General features: G+C 42.8%; 1 protein-coding gene across 2 annotated transcripts in view; it reads left to right on the top strand.

The window, feature by feature from the left end:
• sptbn2 (spectrin, beta, non-erythrocytic 2) overlaps nucleotides 1–20,262 on the top strand; it is a 65,944-nt gene that overhangs the window by 22,706 nt on the left and 22,976 nt on the right. For both annotated transcript variants that reach the window (XM_088320456.1, XM_088320457.1), the window contains exons 3-25: nucleotides 5,195–5,346; nucleotides 7,273–7,446; nucleotides 7,550–7,641; nucleotides 8,885–8,965; nucleotides 9,591–9,706; nucleotides 9,919–10,031; nucleotides 10,136–10,323; nucleotides 12,199–12,316; nucleotides 12,400–12,558; nucleotides 12,636–12,938; nucleotides 13,021–13,174; nucleotides 13,303–13,697; nucleotides 13,789–14,052; nucleotides 14,135–14,346; nucleotides 15,453–15,590; nucleotides 15,663–15,882; nucleotides 15,958–16,494; nucleotides 16,764–16,966; nucleotides 17,047–17,137; nucleotides 18,154–18,300; nucleotides 19,516–19,779; nucleotides 19,852–20,076; nucleotides 20,152–20,241. In XM_088320456.1, the coding sequence (XP_088176582.1) occupies nucleotides 5,195–5,346; nucleotides 7,273–7,446; nucleotides 7,550–7,641; nucleotides 8,885–8,965; nucleotides 9,591–9,706; nucleotides 9,919–10,031; nucleotides 10,136–10,323; nucleotides 12,199–12,316; nucleotides 12,400–12,558; nucleotides 12,636–12,938; nucleotides 13,021–13,174; nucleotides 13,303–13,697; nucleotides 13,789–14,052; nucleotides 14,135–14,346; nucleotides 15,453–15,590; nucleotides 15,663–15,882; nucleotides 15,958–16,494; nucleotides 16,764–16,966; nucleotides 17,047–17,137; nucleotides 18,154–18,300; nucleotides 19,516–19,779; nucleotides 19,852–20,076; nucleotides 20,152–20,241 (4,436 nt within the window). The remainder of the gene's footprint in view (nucleotides 1–5,194; nucleotides 5,347–7,272; nucleotides 7,447–7,549; nucleotides 7,642–8,884; nucleotides 8,966–9,590; nucleotides 9,707–9,918; nucleotides 10,032–10,135; nucleotides 10,324–12,198; nucleotides 12,317–12,399; nucleotides 12,559–12,635; nucleotides 12,939–13,020; nucleotides 13,175–13,302; nucleotides 13,698–13,788; nucleotides 14,053–14,134; nucleotides 14,347–15,452; nucleotides 15,591–15,662; nucleotides 15,883–15,957; nucleotides 16,495–16,763; nucleotides 16,967–17,046; nucleotides 17,138–18,153; nucleotides 18,301–19,515; nucleotides 19,780–19,851; nucleotides 20,077–20,151; nucleotides 20,242–20,262) is intronic.

Below are 20,262 nucleotides of genomic sequence, written 5' to 3'. Positions count from 1 at the left end.
TACCTTTGGTACTCGAGCGCCGCTGGCGGCCGTTAGAAAAATGACATAAATTGGCCGCTTCACTGAATAAGCCGCAGGGTTGAACGTTTGGGGAAAAAAGTAGCGGCTTATAGTCCGGAATTTACGGTAGTCAATCTGTATTTTTGATTTTACTTTCCTGGGCAGTATGAGTCACCATCATCAATACTTAGTGTAGGAGTGAAAATTGAAAGCTGGGTCACCACCGATGTAATCATTGATCTTTCCACTTTTACCTACTCTGCTTAAAAAGGAGGAATAGTGACATATGAAGCCCCATGTACAAACGCAACAACCACTGTTGGGTAAAACAGCTGGGTCTGTTTGCTATTATGTGATCCATAAACCTCCACACCATTCCACATTTTGCAGCGTTATTCTTATTCACTCGTCTTCTCATTTGGGTCTCTTGATTAAATTGTGGCTACACGCCATTTTCAAGACTCTCCAGACACAGATTTCAGAGTTCTTGTACAACGTGGCCGATGACCACGCCTGTTGAGGAATGTAGCCTCCTCCCATGTATGGCTATAATTTTCCACCTTTTCACTCCTATAACATTTTTCTCTGCTGGTAGTGGTTTGATGTACTTTTGATGATTTGGTGATAAGTAAAACTCCTAGCATTGTTTTCTCCTAGGCTAAAAACATGTATCGTATTCAACGCCAGAAACCTTCATTGTCTTCTTCGCTGAAATAATACATCTTCTAGTGCAAAAACAGTTTTTTTCTTTACGCCAAAAACTAGCGTCTCTCACTTGTCAAGTCATGTTTATTTGTGACGCCCTTAATCACCAAGAGTCTCAAAGGGCTGCACAGATCAAAGACTTTTGCAACTATTGTGACACCATCCCCTAAAATTGTCAAGATAAAAGTATAGGTTATTCATATGCTAAAGAATAGAAGTGTGTTTTAAGCTTAGATTTAAACATTTCCACTGGGGTTGCAGAGCCAATCTCAGAGGGAAGAGCATTCCACAGCACCAGGGCCCGGATTGAGACCCTCTCGAACCTGCGGATCTCTTCTTGGCTCTTATTATTTTTTTTGCAACCAGTTTTGGGCTTTGAGCAACTTTAAAAGTCCAGAGAATTCAGCATTTATCAATGAAGATGTTTTCAGAATTTTTGCTGGAGCAGTTGGCCAAATTCCATCTCACGTGTTTACATGCAGGCAATATTCTGTTTAAGATAAGGATTTGAGTTTCTGGTCCTGTCAGAATATACTGTTTAAGAAACCTGGATATTGGCGATATTCTGATCCAAATACTGCCTGCGTGTAAACATATTCACCGTGTCTTACAAGGGATTAAAACAGAATGTGGATTTGTGTGCTGGCATCGAACCATTTTCATGGTGAAACTCAAAATATCATTGAGTGCCCAGCTGGTGTTCTTTAATAGCAGGCAGAGTTTTCTAAACACAGGTGTGCCATCTAACAATAGGGGTGTGCCATGGAAAATCGCAATGCTTCTCCTTTTAAATACCTTGATTTCATTCAACCTCTGATGTTGTCTTAACTGTGGGAAAGTCCATCCTCCTCCGCCTCTCTGTTTGATTTGAGTCAATGAGGCTTTAAAGTGGGCGCGTAATCTACCATTAAATCTAACATTAAATATGGTGTCCCGGATCAAATCGACAGAACTTTCTCACTATCTTCTGGCTTTCTCAGTTAGGTTTGTTGTTTTCTTGCACCAGACATGAACATCTCTCAACTTTAGTAGAAGTTCACTGTTTTGAAGTCAGAAAGGGTGACTCACTTGAATTGTATATCACCCAGAGTGACTCAGTCAAAAATGTAGGTGTCATATTTGACCCCGATCCGTCCTTTTAAACACAGGTTAAGAATATGACTAGAACAGCTTTTTTCCATCTTCGCAACATTGCTAAAATTCGCCCTATGCTGTCTCAGTCGGATGCGGAAATTATAACTCCTGCGTTTGTTAGCTCCCGTCTCGGTGACTGTAATGCACTACTCTCCGGTGTCCCGAAGTCCAACATCAAGATGCTGCAGAGAGGCTTTTAACGAAGACAAGAAAGTTTGATCACATGACCCCGATTTGAGCTAACCTGCATTGGCTCCCTGTTAGCCTAAGATGTGATTTTAAGGTTCTGTTGGTAGTATACAAAATCATGCATGGACTTGCTCCCTCATATCGTTCAGATTTCATTTCCCCCTATGTTCCGGTCCGGAGCCTTCGCTCTAAAAAACGCTGGTCTACTTGTGATCACAAGAGCTAAGAAGACATCGGCAGGTTCCAGAGCGTTCTCCATCCGGGCCCCGGTGCTGTGGAATGCTCTTCCCCCTTGAGATTTGATCTGCAACCTCAGTGGAAATGTTTAAATCTAACCTTAAAACACACTTCTATTCTATAGCATATGAATAACATATATTTTATGTTGACAATATGTGGCGATGGTGTCATAATAGTCTGTAATAATAGTTAGCAATAGTATTTGAGCCGACTGTGAAATTCTAGATGTGTCGGAATGCCACCGAGATGGAATAGGAGCTTGCTCTGTCCACTCCACGCATCGGCCCGGTATTGCAGTACCTCCGGGAACGGTGCATTCGCAATGATCGCAGCAAGGCTTTAGGGCTAGGACCTTAGCTTGGCCTTTTGGCTGAGAGTAAGTGTCCCGGCTCCTAGGCTTTGTAGCGTATTATGAACTGACCGATAACGGATAATGGATAATGAATAACGAAGATAGAACAATAACCCTTAAAAACCCCAAACCCCATTTGATCTGTGCAGCCCTTTGAGTCTCTTTGTGATTAAGGGCTATACAAATATACATGACTTGACTATAGATCCAATGAGAAAATGTTTTGGGGTGGGGAGGGGGTATTGGCAGATTTCCTAGAGTTAATCAGGCGTTTCAGCTAGTGCATTTTGAATTAAAATCCGTGTAAATCAGGAGTACTGTATTTATTCATGTGTAATGCGCATTAATTTGATCTCATTGTCACATTATTTGTATTCATAGTACCAGAGACGAATGTTATGGACTGGAGAAGACAGAAAATTGTCCCGAAAGATATTAATACACGCAAAAAGGCATGCATTTGATGATGAATCGGACTTTGAAGGACATTAAGTGAATGCATTGTAAATTTTAGCTTGGCATTCAAAGTGTCGATCAATTATTTGAATCCTGGCTGCAAGTATTCATTCAACTACACTTTCAATTTTAATTTTATCTGAGAACAAAAGTCCCCAAATATTTTGTACAGATTGTCTATCAAAAATTAAGGGTGCACGTTCTACACAAATACAGTATTTCCTCCACACCCTTCTCACCTTTTTAAATCCCGACCCACTTTCATGCTTAGTTATTTATGTAAAGTGCAAAATATATAATTGTCGCTTCGTTTTCCTCAGTGCTGGGAAAGCCTTCAGTTCAGTGGTGAGAATCTGGGATTTTAAAATTGTCCTGGACTGATTAATCGGTGTCATTCAGAGGATAAGCGGAATGGCCATCTGTAGTATGCTGATAAAGGTTTATTAAGGTGCAGCAATACAAACCATACAAACAGAACAGACTAACTTACAGGAGCTCAAACGGGAAGTACCTTCATTCAGGCCGCAATGTAATGCACTGCGCTATTGCTCCACTTTAACTGGCATGTGTGAAATATTAGAATCGGTTCTTTTTTTTCCTTTTTAAATGCTTTCTAGAGTGGGCGATTACACAATGGCTGTTTTATGTTTCTTCATGTTCACTGAACTTTACCCTTTTGGACTGCATCTATTAATAAGTAGCAATGTGGTTTATTATTTTGAATAGCTGAAATGGCGGGTTTGAAAAGACTTCCTCTTTATTATCGATGTACTAATTGCAACGACTGCTTGAATGTTTAAATAGCATTTTCAAAAGGAAATGAGACCTTATGTCCAAATGAGGCCACCTAGTTCGCTGGGAGAGAAGGATAAGCCACTTATTCCCCTGTCCATATGTCTGAGCTGCTTTAGAGTAAAAATCATTCATTCTTTTATTTTTTGCCACTTTCTAAACGAGTAAAAAAGCATGACACCTCGCTGTATCGATTTAAAACCGTGTTATCCTAGCAACTTCATGCCGTAGTTTTTATAAAATGGAGCGAACCTCGGGATTTCCTGATTGCTCAAGTAGTAAATTGTGTATACCGTATTTTCCGCACTATAAGGCGCAGCGGGTTATAGGGCGCACCCCCAAAAAATAGTTTTTGGTCCTATATTTTCCATACATAAGGCGCACGGGATTATAAGGCGCTACAACGGGAACGTCGACAAAACAGTCAGATAGTTCAGTCCAACCTATTACCCCCTTAACATTCCCAAAGCTTGCAAAGACGCAAATACGTGTCCCAGACACGTTGCGGATGCGGTGTCCGTACAATGTCACCAAACAAAATTTCTTAGTTTCCATTTTCTTTTTTGCTGGCAACTGTGTGGACAGCAAAGTAAGAATTTGATTGTGCAGGGAAACGGGGTTCTTTACTGTGCATATGACACTTTGAATTGAATTGAGTTTAAAAATAGACTCATCACAGAAACATCAAGATCGTTCTAAAACAAGATACCGGGAAAATATAAAGCCGCATTTGTCACCTAAGTTCTCTTGCAGCCATCGCCTTCAATAATGATACGTAACCATGGTCTTCTTACATCCGTGAGTGTAGTAAATCCAGGAGAGTCAAATATCTACAAATACAGAATAGTAAAAAATGTTTTCTCTATGCCGTAGCGCAACCCAACGTGTGATTGACATTCATCTTTTTCGGCCAATTGCTGGCTTTGTTTCGCCCCTTTAGCCTATGCGAGCCTGTAAATGATTAAAAAGGATCCGCCCCCTTTACCTCCGAATAACTTTAGCCAATAGTGACTGATTCAAATGATGATTGACACATTGGTTAGGAAATGAAACGCTGGTATATAAATCCCAGCATACACCGCGGACGACTTCGCCTTCGGGGGAAAATCTAGTCGGCGGCTGCTTGTCTTAGTTGCGAGACTTTGCGACTTAATATTGATCCATATGTAAGGCGCACTGTATTATAAGGCGCATGGTCAGCTTTTGAAAAAAATAAAGGCTTTTAGGTGCGCCTTATAGTGCGGAAAATACGGTACTTATTTGTGGATCATTTTAATTTGGCTTTTGATTTGTGGATTTTTAAAAAAATGGTGTTTTCTCCCCCAGATGAGCGTGAAGCTGTGCAGAAGAAAACCTTTACCAAATGGGTGAACTCCCACTTAGCCCGGGTCTCTTGTCGGATCGGCGATTTGTACACGGACCTGCGTGACGGCCGCATGCTCATCCGCCTGCTGGAAGTGCTCTCAGGAGAACAGCTGGTAAGAATCTCAGGGAAATACAAATCAATCACTGTCCCCTTCCTTGCACAGACATTTATAAAGAAGGCCACATTCTGTGCTTCATTTCAGCATTTTTAGGTGACATTTTCTCTTTACTGACCGGGACTGCGCGATGTTGCTGCAAAATAAAATCTTAGGCAATTTTTAATTAAAAAGACTATTTACACTCCCTCCTCACTTGATCCCTTCCTCTAGCATTATTTATTTTTTGAAAACAATATTAAGCAAAAATTACTCATCCCAAAAATTGAAAATAGTTTAGATTTTACTTCGTCCGATTATAATACGTTAATAAACTTTTTATTTTACTCTGAAATAAAGATTAAAAATGACGTGGCACAAAAAAATTATTTTATGTCATAGTGTGTCAAATGCTACTGCTATACAATAACAACTTTGATATATCGATTCAGTGTTTTGCTCTTCAGATATCCATTACATTTAGAAGTTACAAGAATAATGGCCCTGCTTGGCATTGCTTGGCTTGGCGTTGCCGGGCATTCTACTTCAGAGAGGTTGTTGGGGCCATGGTTTGTTGAAAAAGAGCAGTATGACCACATGCGCTCCAGAGCCGCTTGTAGACGAAAGCAGATGTTTATCGTTTTGTTGGTATTTATTGGGATTGCCAACACGAAAACCTAGCTAAAGACACTCCTAGAAGCCTAAAGTACTACTGTGTACATCCATTATCTATCCATTATCTGCACCGCTTATCCTCAGTAGGGTCGCGGGGGTGCTGGAGCCCATCCCAGCCATCTCCGGGCAGTGGACAGGGGACACCCTGAACCGGTTGCCAGCCAGTCGCAGGGCACACAGGGACAGACCACTCGCTCGCTCATTCAAACCCAGGGACAATTTTGACCGGCCAATTAACCAGACATGCATGTTTTTGGAATGTGGGAGTAAACCCACGCAAGCACGGGGAGATCATGCAAAACTCCGCACAGGAAGGTTGGTAGCTGGATTTGAACCCATGACCTCAGAACTGTGCCGCACACGCGCTAACCATCGCGCCGCCGTGCTGCACTACTGTGTACATATCCACAAAAATCGGTTCAGCCATTACTGAGCCATAAACCACATTCCAACTCACACGCAAATCAGGATTTGTGAAATAGTTTAGAAAATACTGGAGACAAAAAAATATTTCAGTTGATAACTAATGACCCACGATTCAGAAATGACTCTTTTCATGAGTACATCTGGCTGGCAGGCCATAAGAATCTTCTCCATGACTTTTCAGAATTAATGTTTGCCTAGCCAAAGCTACACAGTAAGCAATCTGTTTGGTCCAAAATATAAAGGGAAAAGTTTGAACTAGAGTTTACAGTCACTGTGTTACACCAACAGACCCAGAAATCTCTAAGGAAGCATTTTTATGGAAGCTCATTAAACAATGTATGTTCACACTTGAGACACTTTATGATGAAAACCCACAGAGCAAACTGTAAACACCCAAAAGCACCAGCCAAGCACCCAGAGCAATTTGATTGGGTGAGCCGTAGAGGTGGGCAGTCGCACACATTACTATTTCAAGCCATCTGCCACCCCTAGACCTCGCTATGCTACTCTAGTGTGAGTAAATAAAGGAAGGCAGAATCTACAGACTGCGATTGGCTGGCAACCAGTTCAGGGTGTCCCCTGCCCACTGCCCGATGATTGCTGGGATGGGCTCCAGCACCCCTGCGACCCTACTGAGGATAAGCGGTGCAGTTGATGAGATGAGATGAGAATTTACAGAAATTTACAAGGGCAAACTGGAACTACGGAAGAGTGGAAAACACCTTTTTATCATCTAACAAATTATCCACAGTAAAAAATTGTGAATTAAGTTAGAAGATCAGATTTACAGACCAAGCCAATTACTACTGTTTATAACCTGGATCTTTTTACCTGTCTTGCCAGCCAAAACCCACTAAAGGCCGCATGCGTATCCACTGCCTAGAAAATGTGGATAAAGCACTACAGTTCCTCAAAGAGCAAAAGGTCCATCTAGAAAATATGGGATCACACGACATTGTGGATGGGAATCACCGTCTTACCCTGGGGCTCATCTGGACTATAATTCTTCGCTTCCAGGTAATTATCTCCATATGTTAAAGGGCCGAATTTCTCCTCGTGACATAAACAAAGATTGGGTCAAAAAGCCACCGTCCTGAATGAACTTATCATGTGGCCACAGATTCAGGACATCAGTGTCGAGACTGAGGATAATAAAGAGAAGAAATCCGCAAAAGATGCGCTTCTTCTTTGGTGCCAAATGAAAACCGCCGGGTAAGGAATTCCAGGAGAGATGAGTCATTGTGTACCGTAAATTCCGGACTATAAGCCGCTACTTTTTTCCCAAACGTTCAACCCTGCGGCTTATTCACTGATGCGGCCAATTTATGCCGTTTTTCTAACAGCCGCCAGCGGCGCTCGAGTACTAAAGGTAAGATTTAGACCGGTGGAATATATGCGCCGAGGAAGACTGCAACTTCTTAGCTTGTGCACAAATTAAATTAGCGTAGAAATATCCTCACCATGCAAATTGCAAAAAGAAAGGCACATCGCAGCTTTCAATCTAACTGCAATCGAGCAGTCCGATAAAGAAGGAAACAGAGCTACTGCACGTAAACTTTACTTTGCGAGCGTGTTGCTAGCGTGTTTTTGAATAAGGGAGCGTGGAACGACGTCTATATAACATAGTCTCTTTCCCACACTGGGGAAGACGACTTTGATGACGTCAATTATAAGGAGGAAGATGAGGATGGTTTACCGTGATCACTACAAGTACGGTATGTTTTTTTTAACAGAGCCGTTTACTGTGTTGCGAGCGTGTTGCTAGTGGCGTTTTGCTACCCTTCACAGGCACGGTTTGGGATGAAAGTTATAATATTATTATTAAAGCTTTGAAAACTCTCTCGGTGTACCGTCTTTCTTTGTAAATATGTGTAACCCATGTATAATATGTATTTGCACCTGTATATTTTTGTAATGTATTTATATGAGACACTTATTCTGATATGTTTTGCGAATTAAAAAAGAGGGGCGGAGCAAACGCGGCCTGACGGGAAGTGGGGTAAAGGTGAGTGAGACCTGTTTTTGCGGCGGACAATAGTGGATATATATTTTTCCCACCCTTACCTTTGGAAATATAGATTTTTTTTCCTTGGATTAGTTTCAACGGGTACCCGGACTCTGCAGGTCTGCATCAAACATTAAGTACCGGTATCATTTTCCGTGCATTTTGCCGGCTGTTGGTTTTTGGGCTGTGTACCTTATATTCTGTTACAATCGCGGTACTCAGTCGGGTTTGGGTTAAATTTGTGATTGAGTTACATATCTTAATGTGGGTGCATGCGGCTTATATACAGGTGCGCCTTGTGTAAGTACAAAAGCGGTTATCCTCTTAAAATGTGGTGGGTGCGGCTTATAATCAGGTGCGCTCTATAGTCCGGGATCTACGGTATTCAAGTTTTTACTCTGACAATAGTTACATGTCAATGATTTAACACGCGTGTTCCGGCCTCTGCAGCTACCCCAATGTCAACATCCACAACTTCACCACCAGCTGGCGGGATGGCCTCGCGTTCAATGCCATCGTACACAAACACAGGTCATTGACATTTCCTTGTCTATCATGCTTCTAGCGACATTGGTATGTGTGATGAAACTGGCCACTGGAGGGAATTCTTCTCAAAATAAGGTTGCACATCTTTTTTTTTTTTCACTTGTTGGCGTGCCATCACACTTCTCAGGGGTGTTTTTATACAGGTCTTCTCAGTCTGTAGGACGTCTAAAGATAGAAATAGTGGGAGAGATGGCCTACATCACAGAAATAATAACCCACTTATTTGATATGTAGAGGCGTTCTGGGTAAGTGATTGGCAGATCTAGTCGGTCACAGCGCTGTTAGACAAGCTTGTTAAACTGTGTATCTCTAAAGGCTCTGCAATGACACAGTGGTTAAATTATATTGAAGGTGAACACTTTACATGATAACAAACCAGGATGCTGTCATTCACGTAACTGTTTGAGATGTATCTTCTATGAGTAGTCTCCTTTTTCAATTGACTATTTCCAATTCCCTTTTTAATCGTGGGAGACTTACCACTTTTTGATGGTGTAAATCTATCTCAAGGTCTAATTCTCAATCTCATAAAGGGTGATGACACCTTTCAATCCCCTACATAAAAAAGGGTTTTCTTATTACAAGAGTAATTGTTCCTTGGCCTCTGCAGACCCGACCTGATTGAATTTGACACCCTGAAAAGGTCCAACGCTCACTACAATCTCCAGAATGCTTTCAATGTGGCTGAGAAAGAGATGGGCCTTACTAAGCTGCTGGACCCTGAAGGTGAGTGGCTAAAGCTACTACAAACACACAAAGCCTTATGTAACTCGCTCCCCCACGGCCGTTTACACTCAACTCCTAATTCCCTGTGCCGATCGATGGATAAGCAGTCTCCATTATAGCAAAGGTGTTCCAGAATCACCTTAATGCAGTCTGACAATACATTCATTTTTAAATTTCGAACTTCACTCGAAACACTTGTTTTTCTCTCCTAGATGTTAACGTTGATCAGCCCGACGAGAAGTCCATCATTACCTATGTGGCGACCTACTACCATTACTTTTCCAAAATGAAAGCGCTAGCAGTGGAGGGCAAACGTATCGGCAAGGTCAGCTGCTCTGAATGATCGAAATGAATATACATTCGTTACAATGATAAATAATGCCGTTGCTGTTTGCTTGGCCATTATTTCTATGCTAACCTATCTTTCAGGTTCTTGACTATGCCATCGAGGCTGATCAACTGATCGACAAGTATGAGACCTTGGCCACAGAGTTGCTGGAGTGGATCGAACAGACAATAGTGACTCTCAATGATCGTCAGCTCGCGAACTCACTCAGCGCTGTGCAGAATCAGCTCCAGGCTTTTAATTCTTATCGCACTGTCGAGAAACCACCCAAGTAAGTGAGAAAAAAGTTGTATTTTGTACAGTGGAACCTGGGTTTTCGAACGCCTCTCGGTTCGAACAAATCGGAGTCCGACCAAAAATTTTAAGAAATTCTTGCTTCGCTGTTCGGTCAGAAAATCGGAGTTGGAACACCGGTAATGCGTAAGTGCGTACGCTAGGGTGCGATGCTGAGCGTCGTACGGGTGTTTTAGCCCCTAATTATGCCTCCGAAGAAAGTCAGTGCAAGCAGCAAAGTTGCTACAGGTGAAAAAAGAAAAGTAGTGCGTACAACTATTCAGATTCAGATTCAGATTCAGATCTACTTTATTGTCATTCTAGTACACGTGTATACAGAACGAAATGTCGATGGATCTGACTCCCACAGTTTCCCTCAGTGTCCTTCAGTGTACAGATATAAATAAAGCTGTATTGTGTTATTTACCATAGTGCCGATAGTGCAAGAAGAGACGCTAACCAGATGTGCAAGATGGGCAGTCAGGTTAACAAGTCAGGTACACAGTACCATTATATTGTAAACAATAACACTGTAAGTAATAACACTGTAAGTAACAATAGTGCAGAGATCAAATGTGCAAGGAGTGGCAAGCTATATTGCATTTAAGAAAGAAATAATAGCACCACCGTCCATCTGCGCCTTCTGCTGACCACCACAAAGGTAAGAAATCCTATTCATAAGATTAGAATAGAATAGAATATACCTTTATTGTCATTGTTACAAAATGGGTTAACATATTGTGACAACGAAATTGGGCACAATTAGCCTGGGTTAGCTTTATGTGGGTGTTGGAACAGAGCCCAACTTTCAGGGTGTTGGAACGGAGCCCCCTTTCCAATGAACCGCTCACCACTTGTTGTGGAGACCCGGGTGCTAAATGACTTGTAAACGACCTGATTTTTTTATTTTTACACGTTCATGTTAGCGTAATCTTTCGTACAGAAGATTACGATAACGCGGACGTACGATTAGCCCGGGTTAGCTTTATGTTTACGTTAAACATTCATGGTAAACATTCAGGGTGTTGGAACGGATTAAAACGATTTACATTATTTTTAATGGGAAAAATGATTTACGTGATCGAACAAATCGGTTTTCGAACAGGGTTCTGGAACGGATTATGGTCGAGAACCGAGGTTCCACTCTATTTCAATTTTCACGAAAATCGGTTCAGTTTCAGAGACTATAACCCACATTCAAACACACACGCAAATCTGGATTTATAAAAAGTTAAAATAGATTTAGGATAAGGTGGTGCTAGTTTGGGTGAATGGAAACTGTTGAATGGTTGGGCTACTGAAGCCCTCGTGGGCAAAACATGCCAATCAATTTCCGATATATTTAATTTCCATTTATGAAAAATATAAATATAAAAGCGGCGGCGCAGTGGTTAGCGCTTGTGCGGCACAGTTCATGTCATGGGAACCTGTCGTGGGTTCAAATCCAGCTCCGGACTTCCTGTGCGGAGTTTGTATGTTCTCCCCGTGCTTGCGTGGGTTTCCTCCGGGCACTCCGGTTTCCTCCCACGTTCCAAAAACATGCATTTCAGGTGAATTGGCCGGTCCAAATTGTCCCTAGGTGTGAATGAGCGAGTGAGTTGTCTGTCCCCGTGTGCCCTGCGATTGGCTGGCAACCAGTTCAGGGTGTCCCCTGCCCACTGCCCAGAGATGGCTGGGATGGGCTCCAGCCCCCCCGCGACCCTAATGAGGATGAGCGGTACGGCTAATGAGATGATGAGATAATGAATGAAAAAAAGGAAAAGTGATATAACTTCAGGAATTGATAACAGTGGCTTCTTGAGGGTTGAAAACCTATACAGGTAAAAATGTGGTATCCAACATCCCTTTTTTCAATGCATATTTGTCGCCACAGATTCACCGAGAAAGGAAACTTGGAGGTCCTGCTCTTTACAATCCAGAGCAAAATGAGAGCAAATAACCAGAAAGTTTACACGCCAAGAGAAGGGAAACTCATCTCCGACATCAATAAGGTATTAGTTGCTCCAAATATAGATGTGCGCTTTGATTCGTCTTGTAGTAGTGTTGCTTAAAGCTTCATTTCCTTTATTTGCAGGCTTGGGAGCGACTTGAAAAGGCGGAGCACGAACGTGAGCTGGCACTCCGAAACGAACTGATTCGGCAAGAAAAGCTAGAAATGCTTGCGGCGCGTTTCGACCGCAAGGCTGCCATGCGGGAGACGTGGCTTAGTGAAAATCAGCGCTTAGTTTCTCAGGTCTTCCTGCAACCACATTCAAAACACACACATCAAAATTTGGACCGTCTTCCTAACTTGATACATTCCTTCAACAGGACAATTTTGGGACGGACTTGGGAGCAGTGGAAGCTGCCACCCGTAAACACGAGGCCATCGAGACAGACATCGGCGCATACTGGGAGCGCGTGGCTGCCGTCGAGGCTGTTGCCAAAGAGCTGGAGGCTGAGGGATACCACGACGTGCGGCGAGTGCTTGCTAGAAGGGATAATGTGCTTCGCCTCTGGGAATATCTCAAGGAGCTTCTAGCTGCGCGCAGGGAGCGACTGAATGCTCATCGAGACCTGCAGAGGCTGTTTGAAGAAATGCGTTACATTATGGACTGGATGGCTGATATGAAGGTATCAAACATCACCTCAAAATAGGATACATGGAGAGTGTGCTTTGTCTCACTGAACGTCTTCTGGCACCTTTCCTGTATAGAGTCGTCTCCAGTCCCAAGATAGCGGCAAACATTTGCATGATGTTTTGGACCTGCTTCAAAATCATAATCTGGTGGAGGCAGATATTTCAGCACAAGCCGAGAGAATCAAAGCAGTGCAGGGAACTGCACAACGCTTCACTTCTCAAGGCCAAGGTGAGGATTCTCACATTGTTTGTGCATTTGGTTAAAGTAATTTACCCAGAGGTGGATATTCCATGAATATTGATCGAAGATTCGTCAATCCCTGCAGTAATTTCTATTCTTGTTCTTCTAATTTCCAGCCTACAAACCATGCGAGCCAGGACTCGTAAGTGAAAAGGTGGACTTACTGGGCCAAGCTTATGAAGAGCTCGGGCGTCTGGTCAGGCAACGTAGAGAGCGCCTGGAAGACTCCCGTCGCCTGTGGCAGTTCTTGTGGGACCTGGGAGAGGAAGCAGCCTGGATCAGAGAGCAAGAACAAATCCTGACCAGCGGAGAATGCGGCCGGGACCTCACGTCTGCCCTACACCTGCTCAGTAAACACGAGGCTTTCAGGGATGAGATGGCAGCTCGTTATGGCCCGCTGAGTAACAGCATCGCCGTGGGTGAAGATTTGGTGAACGAAGGACACTTTGGAGCCCCGCAGGTTACCGAGAACATTAAAGACATTCGTGCACAGTGGTCACACCTTGAGGAGGTGGGTGCAGACAAACATTTTTTTGTGTTTGCTCGTTGTACCCTGGTGAAAATGATCCTCGATGGATTACTCTCTGTTTCTTTTTACCCAGACGACCAAACTAAGAGAACAGAAGCTCAAGGACTCCGTAGCCCTCCATCAATTCCTAACGGATGCCAACGACATGGACGCTTGGCTCATGGAAACCCTTAGACATGTGTCAAGTCCAGATGTAGGCCACAACGAGTTCTCCACCCAAACTTTGGCTCGCAAGCAGAGGGAAGTAGAAGAGGAGATCAAGAGCCACCAACCCCTCATTGAATCCCTGCACGAGCAAAACCAAGCACTGCCGCAAAGCTACGCTCATTTGCCTGAGGTTCGCTCAGCCTGTTTTTCCATACCTTCCAAATGATGTCACGCTGTCTGTAACACTAAATTACTGTTTATCGTCAACATAGGTGGAGGGCCGACTACCTGAGATCGAGAGGCGATACAAAGAGCTCCAATCTCTGTCGGCGTCGCGGCGTCAGGCCCTGGAGGGTGCTTTGGCACTTTATCGTATGTTCAGTGAGGCGGGGGCCTGCCAGCTATGGGTAGAAGAAAAGGAGAAGTGGTTACATGGCATGGAGATCCCCACCAAACTTGAGGATCTTGAAGTGGTGCATCAGAGGTCGGTGTTGAAATGAAAAATATACAAATATACCACATTAAATAAGATGTAACTTACAAGGAATGTGGCCAATTATTCTAAAGAAAATATGGTAATAATTCCCCCCATTGGCCTAAGAGTCCTAACATCAAATTAGACTACAAATTACATTGGGCATCAAAGTGTGCTAAAATTGCACAAATTGGATCGCATTTTTGTCTTTTAATATGGTGACATGGTGGTAATACACTGTGTCATTTTTAATACATTGATACAAATTTAGTTTAAGACTATATTTGGGAGAAAGTGAGAAGTTCGAGACTGGGTGGAAACATATGTTGACATGGAGATGTCAGGACCAGAACAAAGACAGGACCCTCTTGCGTGCGTTTCTCTTAGTTTTATTAGGAAGAAGGGAAGGGGTTGTGTACAGGATCTGTAGATCGTTGATCGTGGGGAGCAGGTTACTCAGACGCGGAAGTGGTATGTCTGTGGCGAGCGCAGGCAGTGTTGAGAGCGGGGGAAGAACAGATCGATGGCCGGGACGGTGGAGCAAAAACGTAATCGAGTTTAGAAAAAGGGTCAGACCCGGGAATCAAACAGGAATCAGGACAGGAGAAAGTCAGGGTTGAAAAGGCTTGTCTAGCAGGAGCTGAGGTTTGCAGACGCACTGACAACCAGTGACAGGAAGACGGATGTTTAAAAAGTGACAGGCAACCAATCAGCGTCCGAGGCTGTTGGCGCCAAGGGAGCAGACTCAGGTGCCTTGCATCAGTAATCATGACAGGAGAGGGATATCCAATTATTTTATTTAAAAAATAAATTAAAATGTAGTTAAATAGGAAAAGTAATAGCAACTATGTGCAAAATCAGCTGTCATGGTTGCATTTTTTTTTATGTTTTTGCTATCATTGGCAAATTAATATACACCAGCTGACATGTGCACAGGGAACTTACAGTCTTATACATAAAAACAACACATTCTGGACATTTATTTACAATTGCATACATAAACATGAAAAAATAAAAAAATGCTTCATACTTATTATATATGCTGACTGAAAAATACAATGAGCAAATGTAGAAGATGATATTAGATTCTAAATTGAGCTCCTTTTCGGCTGCAGGTTTGAGACACTGGAACCAGAAATGAATAACATCGGGACTAGCGTCACTGATGTGAACAAAGTGGTTCAGCAGCTTCTGACTTCCGACAACTGTAACAAAGATCAAATCCACCAGACACGTGACCATCTCAACAACAGGTTAGAGATGACATACCACTGCACAAAACGAAGTAACATGACAGAAATAATTACTATTGGTATCATCTCAAGGTGGGAAGAATTCCGGAAACTAGCTGATCAAAAGAAACAATGCCTGGAGTCAGCACTCAATATCCAAAACTACCACTTGGAGTGTAACGAGATCCAAACATGGATGAAAGAAAAGACAAAAGTGATCGAATCTACTCAGAGTTTGGGAAATGATCTGACTGGTGTGATGGCGTTACAGCGCAAACTCACTGGCATGGAGAGAGACCTAGAGGCTATTGAGGTACGTTGGAATCTCTAGACAGTAAGGTGTGTAATGGAGAACGTGGTTAAAAAAGTATTGCTTGTGTTTTTCAAGGGGAAGTTGGATGACCTGAGACAGGAGGCAGGTAAACTGGCCAAGGAACATCCAGATCAGGCCGGGGAAATTCAAGATCGTCTTGCAGGGATACAGGAAGTGTGGGAAGAGTTGAACTCCACCATGAAACGACGTGAAGAGTCACTGGGCGAGGCCAGCAAGTTGCAGGGCTTCCTCAGGGACCTCGACGACTTCCAGTCTTGGCTTTCCCGCACCCAGACGGCCGTGGCCTCAGAGGACATTCCCACCTCCCTACCCGAGGCAGAGAGTTTGCTAGCCCAGCACGAAAACATCAAAAACGAGGTGGACAACTATAAAGACGACTACGAGAAGATGCGAGTGGTCGGCGAAGAGGTGACCCACGGTCAAACAGACGCCCAGCACATGTTCTTGGCCCAGCGGCTCCAGGCGCTGGATACCGGCTGGCACGAGCTGCGTCAAATGTGGGAGAACCGCCACAGTCTTTTGGCCCAAGCGTTCGATTTCCAAACGTTCTTGCGGGATGCAAAGCAGGCGGAGGCTTTCCTCAACAGCCAGGTTAGTAGAATAGACCACGCAATTGAGGGCTTTAACCACAATCCTTCTAAAATGATCTAAATCTAGCTTCATGATCTCATAAAACCTTTACATAAAACTGCCCAATTAGGGTTTCTTTTCTACAAGAATCCAAAGCAGTCATTTCTAACCTTATTGGATGGTTTTTGACCCAACTGTTTTTAGGTTGCGTGAAGGTTCCTGTAAAGAATGATCCGAGTTAGAAAATAGTGGAGAAATGCATTCAAAAGATCCCTTTCCTCTCTTTGTAGGAGTACGTATTATCCCACACAGAGATGCCGACAAGTCTTCAGGGAGCCGACGAGGCCATTAAAAAATACGAAGATTTCCTCACCACCACAGAGGCCAGCGAGGAGAAGATAACTGGCGTCGTGGAGGCGGGGCGGCGCCTCATTAACGATGGAAATGCAAACTCTGATAAGATCCAAGAGAAAGTGGATTCCATTCAGCAAAGGTTGGTCTCTCTTCAAAACAAACACTATTTTGCACTTTTGACCAAAACACATTTTTAACCTTTTCTTCGACTTTGACCAGGCATCTCAAGAATAAAGACGCTGCCAAAGAATTGTTAGCAAAACTCAAGGATAACCGTGAACTGCAGCACTTCCTGCAAGATGGACAAGAGGTATGAAAGGCACATCAATATTGACGAGCATACGACCATGTTCAATTTGGCCGCTTTGATTGATTTTAGAAATCAATGATAAATATTTTTGCCTGTTTTACAACATCGTATGGGTCAAACGAGCGGTCGCTAAAATGTTTTAAACTAGATAGATAGATACTTTCTTCATCCCCGTAGGGAAATTCACACTTCCAGCGGTATCCTTGTGTTGAAAAATAAAATAATAAAATCAAAGAAATAGAATACAAAAATACCAGGGTTGGGTAGGGTTACTTTAACTGGATTACTTTTAATTACTTTTGGATTACTCAAATACCAAATATGCTAATAAAAGACAAAATAAATTAAATATGAATAAAATGATGACTCACAACACGTGGTAAGTTTTCTCTCCTGGCTTTGATCTCTTTGATCACCCGGCAAAACAAACATCAAATGCGACAGAAACAAAATGAAAATAAATCTAAACAGCTTGCCGACATCATTTTTGCCGTTCCATGGATTCCGTTACTCCCCAAGCCTGCACACAATTGAGTCATTTTATTCCTATTTAGTTTCTTTTGCCTTTTCTTAGCATATTTGGTATTGGAGTAATCCAAAAGTAATTGAAAGTAATCAAGTTAAAGTAACCCTACCCAACCCTGAAAAATACCCAATATAACGTGTTGATATAGAGTATTCAAATAGTGCTTTAGGGTGGAGTTAGAGAGCCTCATGTCATGAGGAAGAAATTATCTCCTCAGTCTGTCCGTGGAACAAGACTGTGACAGCAGTCTGTCCCTGAAGCTGCTCCTCAAATTAAAAACATTTTTGTTGATCTGATTTATTGATTCATTTGCAAAATAATCTATAAATTCATTCAATATAAAATAATCAGCTGCTGTAGTCTGTACGATATGTCTTAATTTAAAATATTGATATTGGTGAGAAACTGTTCTATTGAAGTGTAATGTACGGTCTTCAAACTCTTGTTTTTTAACAATCACAGCTTAGTAAACGTCTTTCTCTTTCTATAGCTCACATTATGGATTAATGAAAAGATGCTAACGGCTCAGGACATGTCATACGATGAGGCTCGAAATCTGCACACCAAGTGGCAAAAACACCAAGCCTTCATGGCAGAGCTGGCGTCCAACAAAGACTGGTTGGACAAAATCGACAAGGTATGTGTTTTGGTTTCTCCATATCAAACTACCGTAAATTCCGGACTATAGAGTGCACCTGATTATAAGCCGCACCTACCACATTTCAAGAGGAAAACCGATTTTGTACTTACACAAGCCGCACCTGTATATAAGCCGCATGCGCCTACATTAAAACATGTAACACAATCACAAAAGTAACCCAAACCTGACTTTAAGTCCCGCGATTGTAACTGAATATAATGTACACAGTCTCAAAACCACAGCCGGCAAAATGAACGGAAAATGATACCGGTACTTAAGGTTTGATGCAGACCTGCAGAGTCCGGGTCTAGTTGAAAGTAATCCAAGGGAAAAAAGTCTATATTTCCAAAGGTAAGGGTGGGAAAAATAGATATCTACTATTGTCCGCTGCGTCCAAAAACACGTCTCACCTTTATTCCACTTCCCGTCAGCCCCCGTTATTTTCGCCCCTTCTTTTTGATTCGCCCGTGGAAAACATATCAGAATAAGTCTCTAAAATAAATAAATTACAAAAATATACAGTTGCAAATACATATTATAACATGGTGACACATATTTACAAAGAAAGACGGTACACCGAGAGAGTTTTCAAAGCTTTAATAATAATAATATAACTTTCATCCCAAACCGTGACTGTGACAGGTAGCAACATGCTACTAGCAACACGCTCGCAAAACAGTAAACGGGTCTGTTAAAAAAATATACCGTACTTGTAAAAATCACGGTAAACCGTCCTCATCTTCCTCCTTATAACTGACGCCATCAAAATTGTCTTCCTCAGTATCGGAGAGAAACTTTTGTCATGTAGACGCCGTCCCACGCTCCCTTATTCCAAAACACGCTCGCAAAGTAAAGTTTTCGTGCAATAGCTCTGTTTCCTTCTTTATCGGATTGCTCGATTGCTTTTAGCTTGAAAGCTGCGTCATGTGCCTTTCTTTTTGCAATTTGCATGATGAGGGTAAGTTTACGCTAATTTAATTTGTGCACAAGCTAAGAAGTTGCAGTCTTCCTCGGCACATATATTCCAGCGGTCTAAATCTTACCTTTTGTACTCGAGCGCCGCTGGCGGCCGTTAGAAAAATGACATCAATTGGCCACATCACTGAATAAAAGCCGCAGGGTTAAACGTTTGGGGAAAAAAGTAGCGGCTTTATAGTCCGGAATTTACGGTATGTAGATAATACCCGCACTCCCATGTCTCCGTCTTAACAGGAGGGCCAGGCTCTTGTGGCCGAGAAGCCGGAGTTGAAAGGTGTTGTTCAGCAAACCATGGAGGACCTCCAGCGTCAGTGGGAGGAGTTGGAGGGCACCACCCGCACCAAAGCACAGTGCTTATTTGATGCCAATCGGGCTGAATTATTTACGCAAAGTTGCTGTGCCCTGGACGGATGGGTGAAGAACCTGGAGGGTCAGCTGCTTAGTGACGATTATGGCAAGGATTTGACCAGTGTCAACATCCTGCTCAAGAAGCATCAAGTAGGCTGCAGCAACCTCTGAACGGTGACAAAAACTCACTGTTCACATTGTCTAACTCTTCTTTGTGTTTAGATGCTGGAACACCAGATGGAGGTCAGAGAGAAGGAGGTGCAATCACTGCAGTCTCAAGCGTTGGCTTTATCTCAGGAAGATTCTGGACTTACCGAGGTCGATGGCCAACAAAGGCGAGTGACGGATAGCTTCTCTAGCCTCCAAGAGCCCCTTAGACTGAGGAGACAGCGGCTGCTCGCCTCCAAGGAAGCACACCAGTTCAACAGGGACCTGGAAGATGAAATAGTCAGTTTAATTAAGACAAATAAGTATGTTCAAGTTGTGGAGTTTTCCTAACTTATTGAAATCCTATTCCCGTAGTTGTGGGTGAAAGAGCGGATGCCCATGGCAACCTCCACCGACCATGGAAAAGATCTTCCAACAGTGCAGCTACTTATTAAAAAGAACCAGGTATTTCGACTTGAAACTTGA

This window comes from Urocampus carinirostris, chromosome 17 (genome assembly GCF_059441175.1).
Source record: "Urocampus carinirostris isolate Australia breed hairy pipefish chromosome 17, RoL_Ucar_1.0, whole genome shotgun sequence".
In the NCBI taxonomy this organism is placed as follows: Eukaryota; Metazoa; Chordata; class Actinopteri; order Syngnathiformes; family Syngnathidae; genus Urocampus; species Urocampus carinirostris.
The sequence above is the reverse complement of the archived record's forward strand: the minus strand, read 5'-3'. Positions and strand labels throughout refer to the sequence as shown.